At 44.7% G+C, this 17020-nt stretch overlaps 1 protein-coding gene across 1 annotated transcript in view; it reads left to right on the forward strand.

Annotated features, from left to right (window-relative positions):
* Positions 1–1295: 1295 nt before the first annotated feature.
* Positions 1296–17020, forward strand: part of B4galnt2 (beta-1,4-N-acetyl-galactosaminyltransferase 2 (SID blood group)) — a 36043-nt gene continuing 20318 nt past the window's right edge. Inside the window, exons 1-3 of the mRNA XM_076871364.1 lie at positions 1296–1309; positions 12633–12812; positions 13511–13648. Coding sequence (XP_076727479.1) covers positions 1296–1309; positions 12633–12812; positions 13511–13648 — 332 coding nt within the window. The remainder of the gene's footprint in view (positions 1310–12632; positions 12813–13510; positions 13649–17020) is intronic.

The raw sequence follows: 17020 nt of genomic DNA on the forward strand, positions 1-17020 counted from the left end.
TAGGGTAATAATGTCTGATTCGTTCTACTATCATTCCTACCCCATGTCCCCTCCCCTCCCTTCACTCACCTCTGTCTAGTCCAAAATACCTCTATTCTTCACCCCTGCACCCCAGTTTATCGTAAATGAGAAAATGCTAATTTCGTCTAAGATTCATCACTCACTTTTGCAGGCATATAGGTATTATATGGCTGCACAGGTCCCTTTTAGAAGGATTCCAACGCACTTCAGTTTTCCACTCTGAGCGTCTTTTGCCCAGATAGCTTCCGTGGAGTGTAGGGCGAAGAGAGTCGAGGTAGGGCAAAGGACGAATTTGGGCTGTGGGCGAGGCTGAGAGATGGGTGGGCACGGACCCAGCCTAGGCAGTAAGGACAGGTAGGCGACGCAGGGCAGGGAAACTAGCAGTGTGTACCGGAGTAGTTTCTTTGTGAAGTGGAAAGGGAAACCCATGGACCCATAGATAACGAAGCCTCTGGTAGATACGGGGTCAGGCAGAGTTGTCACCTGAGAAGTGAGGAAGCTGTATAGGCGCGGGCGTTAACCGCTGGGTGCGACTGGCTCCCGAAGCCTGGGGCAGACGCCTAGAAGCAACAAAAAAAGGGAGGTGACTTGTGGGAAGTGGGGACCGGACCGTGCTGCCTACCCAGGCTCTCCCAGCTCCTCTCGATCCTGAGGTTTGGGAAATACTTGGAAAACACGCGGTCCCCAGCAGAGAGTCCCCGAACTTTCCACCAAGCAGAGCGAAGGCGTCTTGTTTTCTTAGCCCTGGGTCCGAGGGACAGAAAGGGCTCAACTTGCGGGCTTCAGGGTCACCCAGATTCGGTTTGAATCCCACTTGTTATCCGGTTATCCCACGTAGCCTTAATTCCCTCAAGTGAAAAATGGGGCTAATACCTGTACTCACCGGTTAGGGCTGTTGTAATGATTAACTGAAGAGTAGACAACGCTTTTAGGGCTGAGTCCACTACTTATCTAGTAAATGGCAGAAAAAAGGTCAGTGATCATCCTCATTACCTTATGGAGTTCTCTCGGGCGTGGGTCAGTGGCGGCTCTTTGCACCGGGAAGTCCAGCAGAACCAATCCAAACAAGCACAAAGATGTTTCCACGAGCCAGGGAACAACCTGGGCGCACAGGAAGATCCAGGACCTGGGCGTGCACCGCCCCAAGCTCCGGCGGCTTCCCACACCTGCCGGGCCTCCGGAGAACCTGCTTGAGTTTGTACCAGCCCTGGGCGGTGGGTGGAGTGGCTGCCTCGCCCCACGATCTCGGCCATCGGGGAGCGGCGTGATTCGGGATGACTTTAAGCAAGTGAGTATCCCCGGAGCAGAGAAAAGTGGGTGCACTGCCTCGGAAGGAGCCGACGTGGGCGCAGCAGGCGCCGGGCAGTCAGCGGGGAATTGGTGTTAAGTCCAACGCGTCTCGCGGGTAGGTGGCAGCCTCAGTAACGGGGGACCGCGCGTTCGGAAGCAGTTGCAGTCCAGGTTGGGTCCCCAACGCGGCGCCCATAGGAACGAAGAGGGAACTGATTTTTTCCGTGAGAAAATTCCATATGGAGATAACCTCTCGTGGCCAGGAACGCGTTGTGGAGGAATTAGAGCATGGAATTCGGCCTTGGGGGCACTGGCTACCCGGCTCGCAGCCTGGAACCCACAAGCGTTGACCTGGGCTGGGGCTTCTTTCCGGTGCCGAGGACCAAGTGGCGATCAGAAGGATACAGTCCCCGGGCGCGCGGGCTCTGGGCAGTCCAGGAGCTGGTTTTGTCCCTTCTGCAGCTTTTGAAAGCATCTTGCTCAGAGCCTGGGATTTTGAAAAATTGGTTTTCAGATCCAAGCGCACATCCACAAGACAGATTGAGAGTCTGCTCCGTAGCCGGAGCGCTAACACATCTTTAAGAATTAGCATAATAATTAACGCGGAAAACTCGTCTTGGAAGTGTAGATTAGTTTTATAGACTGTGAAGAAGTCGTTTGCGGGTTTTTGTTTTTCCCCAAAGTATACTTTCTTTATATTTCTCAAAACTCTAGAACAATCATTAAACACGGACAAGGAAGTCATCTTGTGAAAATGCAAAAAAAAAAAAACGCGTTCGTGAGGTGACATTTTACAAACATTAGAAAGAAGCACACGTTGAACACAGGGGAATGAGGGAAGGAAGGCAGCAGTTGCATTTACTCACGTTCCTGGCTAACTTTCATTCTAACATTCCCCCAACATTTACCTTCCCATTCCTAAACGGGTGACTGAGGAGGAAGCTGGAACTCAATGCCCCAGGCTCCAAACTCTAACTGATGCCAACGAATTCATTTATGAACAGTTGGAATCAGGCACAAAAATCTGCAGGGGGATGGCACAAAAGGGCCTCTTTACCACTACATCCCCAGCTTATTTATTTATTTATTTTAAAGCTTTGGGACAGGATCTCCCTAAGTTGCTAAGGCTAGCCTCAAACTTGTGATCCTCCTGCCTCAGCCTCCTGACTCGCTGGGATTACAAGCATGTGCAACAGAGATAGACTCCTTCTTTCGTTGTTAGACAATTAACAATTAAAAATAAATTACAGGGCTGGGGATGTGGCTCAAGCAGTAGCGCGCTCGCCTGGCATGCATGCATGCGGCCCGGGTTCGATCCTCAGCACCACATACAAAAAAACAAAGATAGTTGTGTCCGCTGATAACTAAAAAATAAATATTAAAATTCTCTCTCTCTCTCACTCTCTTTAAAAAAAATAAAAATAAATTACAATACTGGGCCCATGGATAAGGCCTGTACTTCCAGTGGCTCTGGAGGCTGAGGCAGGAGGACTGGGAGTTCTAAGCCAGCCTCAGCATTTTAGCGAGGCCCTAAGCAATGCACTGAGAGCTATCTCTAAATAAAATATATTTTTTTAAAAAAAGATTGGGGGATGTGACTCGATGGTTAAACACCGTGAGTTCAATCCTTGGTACCAAAAAAATAAATAAATAAATAAAAATAAAAAATAAAAAAATAAAAACAAAACCAAAATCAAACCAAACCATGAAGTGCAGTTACACTTTCTCATGTTATCTGAAGGTTTTCAGGATGCTCTGGTTCTATAAATCTAAAGAAATAGATTTAGCAATTAATCTCTTAACCATGTAGGTGTGTCTTCTCTTTAGAATTAGGAAAGGACATCAAAAGGATTAGAAATGGAAACAAATGAAGAGGAAGTCAAATAACTTTGCCAAGGTCAACTCCCACATGATTGTTCATTGTTACTGGAAAATGCCACAAAAGAGGAGGCTTTGTGCCTTTTATTGTCTAATTTTAAAAATGGCATATAGTATGTGCTTGTTGGTAACAAAGGCTAAGGGCCACACAAAGGTGTGAATTCCTGGAGGCAGAGCTCTTTGGGAGCCTCCTTGGTGGCTGCCCCCCCTCACCTCAACTATCTTGGTAGCCTTCTGATATCTTCACAGGTTGTGTGTGTATGTGTGTGTGTGCACATGCACACTTGTGCATGTTCCAGCTTTTCTCATTGTCATCACTGAGGAGATTGGTCTGCATTGCCTGGTCTACTGTGACTGGAAACAGAAGGTCCCCTTAATTCCTAAGGCTCTCAGATTGTAACAGTGCTCCACTCGGCGCTGTGAATATAGTCCTTGCTGCTCTGCCACTGTGACTTGTTTTAAAATAGACATGCTTCTTTCTCCTCCTCTCTCCCTGCTTCTACCTAATCTCTCCCCTTCCCTAATCTCAGGGGAAACTGAATTACCTTTCTTCTCCAACCCAGGCAGAGTTATTTGTCCCTCAGTACACATTCACCATAGGAATTAGGTAATCCAGACTTTGGGGGTGATACCACAAGATCTCAGAAATGACTATCCCAAATTAACAAGTGAATGACAACTCCAACAGAGAACACGTGGAATGTAGCCTTTGAGTCACCTCTTTAAAAAAAACCCTGTAGCTGCTGATGGGCAGAATCACAGCCTCTGGGACAGGAGTCCCCTGTGTTTCTCCTTTGCTAGCAAAGCAATAAACCTTCTCTTTCCTTTTTCTCAAAACCATGGCCTCATTATTGGTTTAGCTCTGGGAACAAGGACCGAGCTTCCAGCAACAAATTTGGTAACCCAGGTGAGAACCGAGAGCAGCCCCCACTCCAGCTTTCTTGGTCAGGCCTGTCTCTCCAAGGAACCCCACTTCCATGCTGAGCGTGCTGGTGAACTTGTTGAGAGTCAACTGCAAGAGTTAGGAGATGGGTGAGTTTGCCTCAGGTGGAACCAGAGGAGCTGTTCCTGTGGGCAAAGGAGGGACTGGGGGACCATCCCAGCAGCTGCCAAAGCTCCTTTTGCCTTGGGGAATGCCTGCCTTCTCTCCCTAAACAGTACAGTTTTCTCCCTCATGGTCCACTTTGAGAGAAAGGAAACTAAACTCAAGAAAGTCACACCCTTGACCATTTGGTGTGTCCTGGTGTACACGCCAAGACCCTTGATTCCACACATCTGGTCCCTCTTTCTGGGGACATTTGTGTATGTTCACACATCTACGCGTCCACTGATGTAGGAGAACCCACACCAGTAGGTAGTACTTCTTTCTGGTCTGTTCTAGGTTCTCATGTGTTTGTTGGCCTTGAGCTTGGGAATTCTATGATGGTCTGTGGTTTTGTTTTATTTGTATCTGTTACTACCCCTTTTAAAACATGGCCAATACTGCATTGATCCTATAGGTAGACTCTTGGAAAAGATCTTGGCTGCTCAATTTAAAAGTTCCCATCTGTCCAGTCATGGTTTTGGGGGCTCCTCTCTGGTTGTCTCTCTCAGTGTTTCTCTTTTGTACAATCTTGAAATTGGAGTTGCTCAGAGGTAGGGTGAGTTGAAGAAAGGGCCAGCTAAAGGTACAAGCCTGTCTAAGACAATATTTTACTGTAAAGATCTGGCTTTTGAATAGCTTTCTGAATTATTTTACAATGTTGCAGTTGGAGTTGGTCTATCAAAAGTAAAGTAAGTAGCCGGGTGGCGGTGGTGCATACCTGTAATTCCAGTGGCTTGAAAGGCTGAGACAGAAGGATTGTGAGTTGTGAGACCCTGTCTCTAAATAAAATACAAAATAGGGCTGGGGATGTGGCTCAGTGGTTGGGTGCCCCTGAGTTCAATCCCCAGTACCAAAAAAAAAAAAAAAAGTAAAGTAAGTAGGAAAAATTTGTATCTGCAGGTCTGTCTGTTTAAAGGTTCCTATCTGTCAGCCCTGGTTTGGATGATCCTCTCTCATCTGAGTAATTTTTTTTCACCTGTTACTGTCTCTTTAAGACATGGGCCATGCTACATTGATTTTTAAAAAATATTTTGTTTTACTTGTAGTTGGACATAATACCTTTAATTTATTTTTATGTGGTGCTGAGGATTGAACCCAGTGCCCCACATATGCTAGGTGAGCATTCTACCGCTGAGCCACAACCCCAACCCCTGCATTGATTTACCAGTAGTCTCTTGAGCAGAGGGATCTTGGCTGAATGCCACCTAAAGGCATAAGCCAGTCTAGAGAGAGACAGTTTGCTGTGACACAGTCTAGCCTTTAAATGTTTTTTCTGGATCACATTGCACAATCTTGACATTGAAGTTGGTGTGTCAGGGGTCAAGTATATGGAAGAGAGTCTGTACGTACAGGCATTTATGCAGTTGTGTGATAAGGGGTCTGATGTCAGGAGCTAAGCTGAAGGTGTCCAAAGGCACTACCTATGGTGTGCAAGGATAGCAGGACACAAGCAGGACACAGATTTAAATCTCTTCAACCCAGTGCTAGTGCTCCCAGCACCGATTCTCAGCCTGGTCCCGAGCAGCCGCAGATCATCTCACTGTGGTCCAGGACACCAGCCCTAAATTGGAAAAAAAAAAAAAAAAATCCTAGAAAAGTTTCCTGGGATGTAGAAAATGGCTAAAGAAAACCTGGTGTCACTGTCAGGGGCAGGAGGTGCCTGGCAGGTGGCCGGGGGCTTGGTGCAGCCATTGCTACAGTGTGAGTGTGTTTCTGATTGGCTGCTCTTCACCATCCTGCCCTATGTGGCACAGGATGGGCAGTGCCCAGCCTTCTTTCTTACCTGGATGTGGTGGGCAGGTGAGGGTGAACTTTTTGTGCAACAGGAAAAATAACACATATGCAAAAACCCTCCCCACAGAGTTTCACCAGTAAGTCCTAATGTCAAGGCTTCTTTGTCTGGCGGCCTCTGGGCTGGGCCAAGCTCTGTCTTCCAGGATGCAGAGTGGGGCATGTTCAGGGCAACCCTGCCTGGGCCTCCCTGGTTTGCCCAGGCCTGGCTTGGCTCAGCTCTGCCCAGCCCTACTTGGATGTATCCCTCAGCATCCACAGAGGTGATGCGGGTCAGTGGTACTCACAGTATGGTTCAAAGGTCATATGCCCCATGCACAAAAATGTATGGTTTTCCTTTCAGTACTTGAAATGTCACACTGTTCTTGGACATATGAGAAAACACCCCACCCTGGTCTCTCTCATTGCCCCTTGGCTTCCCTTCTGCGTGTCATGTGTTAGTATTTGTTGCTTTATGCTGACTGGAACCCGGAGCCAAGGCAGACTGGTGCGCGGGAGGCCTCACCCTGCTTGCTGGTTCATCCTGGCACCCATAGTGGTGGCTGAATGTGCTGTGAGCAGATGCTGTCCTCCTTGAGGTGGTGCTCAGGCCTGTGTCTTGTTAAGGTTCATGTGAGTCTGCCTCTCACCTTGTGTCCTGTGCATCGAGGGAAGTCAACTTTTGGAATTACTAAAAAAAAAAAAAAAAAAAAAAAAAGAACCTGGCCTTTGCCCTGCCTTCCAGGCCCTCTGGGAAAGGAGCAGTCTCCCCTCTTAAGATGTGACAGGATACCCCATTTGACCAAGGGATATCCATCACTGGGGCAAAACAGTTCTTGCTGTTAATAGTATCCCATCAAACTTAATTCCTGGGGAGATTGGCAGAATAAGTAAGTGCACCCAGAAAAGGAAAAGACAGAAATTAAGGCCAGCCTGTGTTTTGTAGGCAGCCTCTGCATGTCAATGTACCTATATAAGAAAAAGGCAAAGGAGCCTTTGTGTACAATTGAGGGTGGGGAACTCACTTAAGTTGATGGCATCATGATACTGGAAAGGCAGACAGGTCAGCCTCAAAAATATCTTGTGCTTCATCCCCAACCCCTTGAAAGCCACCAGGGAGAAAAAAAAAAAGATTAAGGCATGGTTTTTGTATATGCCAGATTGTCTGATCCCTCTCCTGTGATGAAATTTGTTGTGGAAATTACATGCACAGATAACATTCATAAGGATTGTTTCAGGCTATAAATTTAAGAAAGGGTCTGAAACTAAAAAAGATAGAAGAAAGTTATAGGTATGGAAATATTTTAGTATGGGAAGTTAGAAGGTAAAAGACATGTTTCTAGATGAGAAAGTATTTCGTCTGGTAAGTAATATTGTCTAAAGTCCAAGACGAAAGATAGAACAAAACTAAGGATGTAAAGAAGTTATGATTGTGGAAGATCAACCTTACACGTGACCCCGGCTGGGTGCTGAGGCATTCAGTCGCAGAAATGTGGCAGAGCTTTCCCCATTCTTCTTGGTTCCAGGGTCGATGTCTCGTGCATGGGTGTCTTGCTACAGTCCCATGGGTGAAGCTATGCTCACCTATTCCTTTGTAATGTAACCCCTTGCCCTGTTTAGGATAGAATCTTCCATGGAAGTGCCTTGTGTGTGTCCCCTTCTCTTACTGTGCCCTTGGGTGTGGCCTACCCAGGTGTCAGTCAACCTGCTGACAGTGGACATCATGAAGATACTCAGCCCCCTGAAACCTGACCCCTTGCCTCATTTGAATAGTTTCCCTCAATAAAAGGGGTCAGCACGTGCTCTCGCTCTCTCTCTTTCTGCAGACCCTTAAGGTTAGAGGAGCCGTCACAGCGACCCCAAAGAAAAAGGTATTTGTGTCTCTTGTGTGGTTATTTCGTGCAGCCCACTTAGCCCAGTTTAACTGGAGTGACCCCTGAGCCTTTTAGTCTCGAGAACTGAAACCCGGCATGTGATCTTGAGGCTGAGGCTGTAGCTCAGTGGTAAAGTGCTTGCCTCGAACGTGTAAAGTACTGGGTTCAATCCTCAGCACCACATAAAAATAAATAAAGATACTGTGTGTTCATCTACAACTAAATAAAAAAACAAAAGTTGTGATCTCAAGTTCAAAGCCAGCCTCAGCAAAAGCAAGGCACTAAGCAACTCAGTGAGACCCTGTCTCTAAATAAAATACAAAATAGGGCTGAGGATGTGCTCAGTAGTTGAGTGCCCCTGAGTTCAATCCCCGGTATCCCCTTCCCCCCAAAAAAGAAGTTGTGAATTTTTTTTTTAATATTCTTTCGTTGTCAATTGGCCTTTATTTCAATTACTTTTATGTGGTGCTGAGATTTTTTAAAATTTTTTTAAGAGAGAAAGAATTTTTTTTTAATATTTATTTTTTAGTTTTCGGTGGACACAACATCCTTATTTTTAGGCAGTGCCGAGGATCGAACCCAGTGCCCCATGCATGCCAGGCGAGCGCGCTACCGCTTGAGCCACATCCCCAGCCCATGTGGTGCTGAGAATCGAACCCAGTGCCTCACACATGCTAGGCAAACACTCTACCACTGAACCAAACCCCAGCCCTGAAGTTGTGAATGTTTAAGTTGCAGAATTGTAAGACACGGAAGCATCTTGCCATTTTTTCCACAAAAAGAAAGTGAAAAACTCTCTTAGTTTTTGTTTGATTCATGTTTTAGATGTAATGTTGTACTGTGTTATCTATCAAGAGCACCGCCTTACTTGAGGTAAGACTATGCCTCCCACCTTACTCCATGTTAGATTGGCTCCAAATAGGCTAGACTTGAGCTCATTTAGAGTTGTATTCAAAAGAACAAATTTTGTTATAAAGATTACTGAGATCTCAGAATAAAAAGGGCTTATAATATATAATGAAGTAAAGTTTAAGATTATAAAAATCATTTTTCTTGGTTCATAGTTATTACACAAGTTTTTTTTTCTCTGTTAATTTCATTTTATATTGTTAAGGCAAGATTGCAATATGTCACCAAGTCGATCTTAAAGCAGGAGACAGAAACTGTATTCACCAGTGTGTGGTCTGGACCTACCAGCTGGTGGTTCAAGGGGTAGGCTGCAAGTCTACACCCTTCAACCCCTTCTCGGGATTTGAGCATACCTTTTATAGTTCAAAACCACATTAATTATAAGTGGCTATTGTTGTGATTCAAAACCATAAACAAACATCATGAGATCTAAAATCATAAGCAGAAAAGGGGCCAAAATGTCCCTAATTGAGTACAAGTTAAAGAATGGTTACTGGGCTGGGGATGTGGCTTAAGTGGTAGCATGCTCGCCTAGCATGCGTGGGGAACTGGGTTCGATTCTCAGCACCACATAAATGTGAAATAAAGATACTGTGTCCACCTAAAACCTAAAGAAATAAATATTAAAAAAAAAAAAGAATGGTTACTAACATCTAGACAATCAATCTCTGACAGGGTATGTAGTCCAAGAAAAATGGGAAACAGAGAGAACACTTTTACATTATATAAGAATTGCCATTTTGTGTTGTCAAACATGCTATACTGAGCAACTGATGATGGGTACAGAGGCAGGGCTTTCTCATGGAAGAAGCATTTCTTATATGGCATGGAGTCTCAGCAAAATAGAGTGTGTTGGTCATTGCCAATAATAGTATTTTCCTTGTACATTTTAGAACCGTTGCCTACTTATTCTCCCAGCCCCTGATGCCCAAGATAGAGACCTATGACTCATGGTCAAGTCCTCCAACTCCAGAGACTCTGCCCCCACCTGAAACCCTCTCTGACCCCTTGCATGAGATTCTGGTGTATAGTGTGGTCTTTGGATTTTGTGTGGACTCTACAAGTGTCCTTTCAATGGGTAACTGTAAAATCATAGATATTGAAGTTATAACCTGTTACTCCCACTTTAAGAATGGTGAAACTAACCTGCTGGGTGTTTAAAACCAAACACTTGGAGACCAAAGTCAAGGAAGTAAAAGAACCAAGGAAAATGCAGCCAACATTTTGGGCCTTGCCCTTACTTTGGCCCTAAGCCAGAATCTAAAAAACGAAGGAACCCCTCTTTGGGCCCTGCAACTCTCATGAGTCACCCAATCTGCTGATCAATAGGACCCTAGAGAAAAAATCAAAAAACAATTGAAAAGATATCTTCCAAAAAAAAAAAAAAGGAAGGGATCGTGGAAGCCAACCAGTGCACATTCTGCAAAGAAGACAGTCATTGGAGATGGAAGGTCATTGATGCTTCCAAGAGAAGTCACATATGGTTAACAAGACACTGGCCCATCCTGGAAGACGGTACCACTGGTTAAAGGAGCCAAGAGACTTCTCACACGTCCCCAAGAGTAATCTCTGAGGAATTTCACTGATTCTTTTTTTTTTTTTAATATTTATTTTTTAGTTGTAGTTGGATATAGTAACTTTATTTTATTTATTTATTTTTATGTGGACCTGAGGATCAAACCCAGGGCCTCACACCTGCTAGGTGAGCATTCTATTGCTGAGTCCACAACCCCAGCCCTCAGCTGACTCTTAAGGGTAGATAAGTACAAGGTCAGTTTTGACCAACCTGGTCTTAAACACCTGGCAGGAGAGTACAGGCTGAGCACAGTCCTACATGGACATTTAAAGGAAAAACAATGTTTTTTTTGTTGTTGTTGTTGTTTTTTATGTAACTTAAGAGGTACACTTGTGTCAGTCCTACCAAAAGTAAGTGGTAATGACTATCTCCCAAATTAACAAGTGAATTACAACTCCAACAGAGAACACGTAGAATGTAGCCCTTGAATTAGCTCTTTAAAAAAACCCCTATTCCTGCTGTTGGGCAGGATCACAGCCTCTGGGACAGAAGTCTCCTGTAAAACAATAAACCTTCTTTTTCCTTTTTCTCAAAACCGTGTCCTGGTTATTGAATTGGCATTGGAGACAGGGACCAAGATTTTGGCAACACTACTCTTCTTACTTCAGAGTTATTTTTCACCATGCAGATATCTTTAAAAGTTCTGATGCATATTTAAACATCTAGACTTTCCTATTGAAAGGAAAGGGAGAAAGCGGGAAATGGGCGAGCAAGTAATGAAACACGGAGACCAGCCAGAGATACACATGAGAGAGATTATTTGTCAGAGCTGACAAATAAAAGCAACATCCCTCCATAGTAGAGACGGGCAACACAAGCTTGAGTTCTGGGATTTTTTTTTTTTTAATATTTTATCTCTAGTTGTAGTTGGACCCAATGCCTTTATTTTATTTTTATGTGGTGCTGAGGAGCCAGCCCAGGGCTCTGCATGGGCTATTCAAGCCCTCTACTGCGGAGTCACACCCCAGCTCCGAGTTCTGGAACTTTTATGAGAGAGGCTCAGGAATTAGAGCCAGGTGGGTCCGAATGTGGGTGATTAAGGGTGAGGTTGGTTTGAGGGAGTGATAATATTCCCTTGGGCAGGAAAATGGGGGCTGTTACTTAGGGTGGACACCCAGATGCTAAGCAAGGACCTTACACCTATTAAAGGTGTTTCTTTTCCTTTCTCTTCCTCCTCCTCCTCCTTCTTCTGACTGGAGGTCTCGCTGTGTTGATCTTGAACACAGCTGTGTTGATTCTCTGTGGTAGCGAGCTGGGATTACAGGTGTGCATCACCACACCCAGCTCCATTGTAGATGTATCTGTGCTGTCAAAGTGTCATGAATCATAAAATGAATATAGTGACAAAACACACAATCAGAAGGTATCTTTGTTTTTCTTTGTGCTGGGGATCAAATCTAGGGCTTTGCACATATTAGGCGAGTATTACCAAAAGCTTGCTTCTTGTCCCTGATGCCCATGCAATAACAAGGACAAGGTTTTGAGTAAAAGGAAAAAGAAGTCTTATTGCTTTGCTAGCAAAGGAGAAACACAGGGAACTCCTGTCCCAGGGCCTGTGATTCTGCCCATCCAGGGGAGCAGGCAGTTTTTAAAGAGGTGACCCAAAGGCTACAGTCCATGTGTTCTCTGTTGGAGTTGTAATTCACTTGTTGATTTGGGAGACAGTCATTTCTGAGGACTTCTGGTTCCATCCCTAAGTCTGAATTACATTGTTCCTGTGGCATCTGCCTAGGATGGGGAAGAAAGATAATCCTATTTGCCCATGGGATTAGGGAGAATCTAGAGAGGAACAGAAAGAAACATGTTCATTTAAAAAATAAGTTAGAGTGTCAGAGCAGCAAGGGCTATATTCACAGTATAAAGTGGACCACTGTTATATTTTTTTCTTCATTTTTTGGAGACAGTTTTATTCACTTTTATTTGAAATGTTTCTGAATACTTTTATTGCAACTTGATTCTTTCTATCAGAAACCAATTTTGGTGATCAGTATAAGAAGCACGTTCAACTTGCATTTTTCCTCAAGTTACTGTTCTCATATACATCATGTAACCATGCCATTTATTATGAAGTTTTTAAAAAAAGAGAGATTTTAATGAGTCTGGGGATGTAGCAAGGGCAGAGTCCCTGGGTTCCATCCCCAGCCGCCCAGAATAGAAGGAGGAAGTGGAGGAGGAGGAGGAGGAAGAGTTGTTAAAGTGTTTTGCTTTTTTATATTTCCATCATCTCTAGATATCTGTGGCTCCTCAAGGCGTTAGCCTTCATCTTGGTACTCAGCATTGTCCTAGTTTTATTCAGAAGTGTGTCCCTTCCAGTAGCATTCGGCAGCTTCAAGCCAGAGCATTCACACCTGCCGCTGAAACTTCTTCCTGAGGAGCGCCTCCGGAAACTGTTTTCCTATGATGGAATCTGGTGAGCCACTGAGTATTCTCTCTTCACCCTCACCCTCCTGCTCTCTCTTCTTGCCTCTCCTGTGGTATATAGAGCCCCGCTATGCCCAGTGTATAGACAGCTCCCTGCCTTCCTGAACCCCTGCTGATCTGCTAAAGTGATTCCCAGTTGTAGGAGCCAGGAGAGAGCCTGGTCTTCAGAGCACAATCTCTGTTCTCTGTAGCACTCAGCAAAATCCCTTAATACTTGGAGGACCCAATGGGCCAAGACTAAAGGGAGACATTTCTTTCCTATTGCTCTGCCCTCCCCTCCTCATGGGACTGAGACATTGCTGAGGTTCCTGTGGCTCTCAGGATGAAAGAGGCCAGGTGAAGGGGACAATTCAAGAGAGGGGAAGCCAGATGCTGAGGTTCATGCCTGTAATACCAGTGACTTGGGAGGTTGAGGCATGAGGATTGCAAGCCCAGCCTGGGATGGATGGGGATATATATATATATATATATATATATATATATATAGAGAGAGAGAGAGAGAGAGAGAGAGAGAGAGAGAGAGAGATCAAATCCTCCCTTCCTTCCCTCCCTACCTGTGTCTCTGCTGGAGGATTCCAGGATCTCAAGGGTGTGATAAAGGAGATCCTTAGGGTTAAGGACACACTGAATTGGACCTCAGGTTCCCTCCCACCCAACCCAAGTTTACAGCCCTCTTGCTTCCTCTAGGCTGTTTCCTAAAAAGCAGTGCAAATGTGAAACCACCCGACGGCAAGGAGGTTATAACTTTCAGGATGCCTATAATCAAAGCGAGCTCCCAGCGGTGAAGGCAAGGAGACAGGCTGAATTTGAACACTTTCAGAGGAGGTAATGTGGGCCGGGGGGATCATGGGTCTGGGGAGAGTTGGAGTGGGTCCTAAGAGAAAAACCAGGATTTCCTTCTCTTGGCAGGAGCTATTGGGAATAAATGAGAAGGGAATTGAGAACATGGTCCTTAAGAGAAGTTTTATAGAACATGCATAAAATATTTCATAACAGAAGAAGAAAAAGGAATGGAGGTATTTTGAAACTAGTTCTTAGGGTGATGGTGGGAGAGCCTCCATGCACCCAGGCATCTCAGCGGGTCGCTCTGTACTCATCACCAAGTTGCATTATTTTATTCATTTGCATATTGGGAACATACAGTTCACCTGCCATATGTGAAAAGGGGCATGTCACTTTTTTTTTTTTTTAATTACAAGAGGTGCAAACACTCAGCGCGTGTATCAACCAAGACTCTTAGTTGAAAAGGGAAGAAATGATTCTCTGGCTGATATCAAGAGGGAATTGGTGGGAAGGATTCTGGGGTTTCACCAAATCCCTAGATGGTAAGATGGGCAGGCTGGAAGCTGAACAAGAGTCAAGGGGACACTAAAGATCTGGTCAGGCCCCAAAGCCATCTGGTGCCTATGTTGTCATTAACTCTGCAAGATACTGTCCCCAGGTCATTGCCTTAGTGTTCTGTTGACTGAGCCAAAGTCAAAATCAAAAGTAAGAGAAGGACCCAGTCAAATCCCTCTGTGTTTGATTTTTGGAGTGAGCCACTATCCCCAAATCACATGCAAGTAGAGGAGTCCCTGGGAGAGAGATTCAGGCACCAGTAGGAAGGGAGTGTTGAAAACCACATAGCCAATGGGATACACAGGTGATTCTGCCATGGATTTGAACCTGGCACATCTGACTATGTGCAAAGCAATGGGGCTGGGGCATGGGAGGCAGGGGCATGGAGCTGCACTCAGGTCCTATAGCCTCCACCTTCTGCTAGTGACCTTGGGCGATCTGCTTAGCCTTCTCTGTAACACAATGATGGTACTTAGCTCTTAGGGTCATCCTAAGGATCTAAGGAGTTGATAGATGGAAAGGGCTTAAAACTGTATCTGCTTTGTAATATGATTGAACACCTTCATCGTGATCATCCTGTTCTCTGTGAGATTATAGGACAGTGGGGAGATACGAAAAGGGCTGAAGATACAGCTTAGTGGTGGGGCACTCACCCCGCATATGTAAGGCCTGAGTTCTATTATCAGTACTGCAAAATAAATAAATAAACAAATAATAACAATCTAAGTATAGAGATGGCCATACATTGGTGTGACAAGTTCTCACCTTGAGACCATTTGTCTGATCGTCTCCCAGTTTCTCTCTGGCACTAATTCATGACATTTCTGTACAGAGACTCCAGACCTGAGACAGTGGCTGACACAAAGAAAGCCTCTGTAAACATGCATAAAATGAGAGAATGGTGTAAGGGGAGGCACAGGGGACATGCTCCTATGGTTAGTCAGCTTCTGTCTCCACCCTGGGAACTGTTGGTTGTCACCAGGAGGGAATATCCCAGGTGGAGAAGGAAAGAAAAGAGAAAGGTATTTGAAGAGTCCCAGGGGGGTGAGATGGGGAGAGCCAGGGAAAGGTTAAGGGGTGGAGTGCTAGGGTAGAGGGAGCTGGGCAGAGGAATTATCAGAAGAGACTGATTCCAAGCAGGGAAGGGTATGGAGCTGGAGAAGATCCTAGGCATGTCCGCATCTTCCCCTCCTCCCCCTGTGGAAATGACCAGTGCTCTTGGGATTACACTAGACAATATAGGAATGAACAAAAGTCAACAGAGCCCACTAATAATGGTTGACGTGGATGGTGGTGAAGACAGGTATGCATCAAGCAAAGCCTAAGTGGTCAACAGAGGGATAGAAATAAGGCTGTAGGAGACATATCTGTGACAGAGGAGAAACAGACACATTGTTTAATACGTTTAAATGTACCGAGAGACTTATACTATTGGCTCAGACTTCCAAGGTCAAGTGTCAATGACGTACAGAAAGCTTTTAAGCAAACAAGGAAGTATAAGTTTGGCAAAGAAAATGTAGCAATTGGCAAAAAGCAATCTATGGCTTATTCATGATTAATGTGAACATAGTTACAATAATATACACAGTGAATATTATTCTATACCAAAATCATGATGCAATTATTATGTGAGGAAAGAAAGTGAAAATTAGCTAGGCAGAGAGATGCTCAGTTCAGCTCCTCCATGATGTTCCTCGCATCTTTCTTTCTTTTCTTTTCTTTTTTGGTTCTGGGGATTGAATTCAGGGGCACTTGGTCACTGAGACACATCCCCAACCCTATTTTGTATTTTAATTTAGAAACAGGGTCTCACTGAGTGGCTTAGGGCCTTGCTTTTGCTGAGGCTGACTTTGAACTCAGGATCCTCCTACCTCAGCCTCCTGAGCCGCTGGAATTACAGATGTGTGCCACCACACTCAGCTCCTCACATCTTTCTTATTTAACTCCTGAAATACAGTGAATGCCTGCTTTGAGCAAGGTGTGAGTTAGGTATAGAGATAAATCTAATGCAGACCCTGCACTCAATGAGCTTATGCTAGTAAGTGCACCCTAACCCATAATCAAGTGTCTATTCACATTAACACTCCTTGTGTGCCCCTATAGCAACAGAGTGATGGAACCCAGTGTTGAATTATGAGTGAATGTGAACAGTCAGTGGTCCATGGAATGTATTTAACAAGTTGGGTGGAAGCTCAAGAGTTCAACTCAAAGCTCAGTGTTATCATAGTAGTTAGAGGGAGTGACATGGAAGATCTTGGGAGGGAGAATGGATTCCATATCTGATAATTGAGAAAAGAATATTTGAGAACAAGGTTCAGTCAAAGCCCAGCTTTCTCTTTGTTATTGAAAAGATGGCTTAGTGTTCTCATTATTGGCATCTGGGCCTGGGTCTGGGTTCCCATTCTTCCAGGAAAGGGGCTTCATGTATTTCTGTGTCTCCAGTTTAGCACAGGCCTGGCAGACAGGACGCTATTAAATAATGTGGGACTCTGGGCAGAACTCTTAAGTGTGGTTCATTTCCAGCACAGAGGAGCAATTCTTTTTTTTTTTTTTTTTTTTTTTTTTTATTGTTGGCTGTTCAAAACATTACATAGTTCTTGATATATCATATTTCACACTTTGATTCAAGTGGGTTATGAACTCCTATTTTTACCCCTTATACAAATTGCAGAATCACATCAGTTACACTTCCATTGATTTATATATTGCCATACTCGGGTCTGTTGTATTCTGCTGCCTTTCCTATCCTTTACTATCCCCCTCCCCTCCCCTCCCCTCCCCTCTTCTCTCTCTACCCCCTCTACTGCAGTTCATATCTCCCCCTTGTATTATTTTTCCCTTTCCCCTCGCTACCTCTTG

The sequence above is a fragment of the Callospermophilus lateralis genome, chromosome 11, assembly GCF_048772815.1.
Source record: "Callospermophilus lateralis isolate mCalLat2 chromosome 11, mCalLat2.hap1, whole genome shotgun sequence".
In the NCBI taxonomy this organism is placed as follows: Eukaryota; Metazoa; Chordata; class Mammalia; order Rodentia; family Sciuridae; genus Callospermophilus; species Callospermophilus lateralis.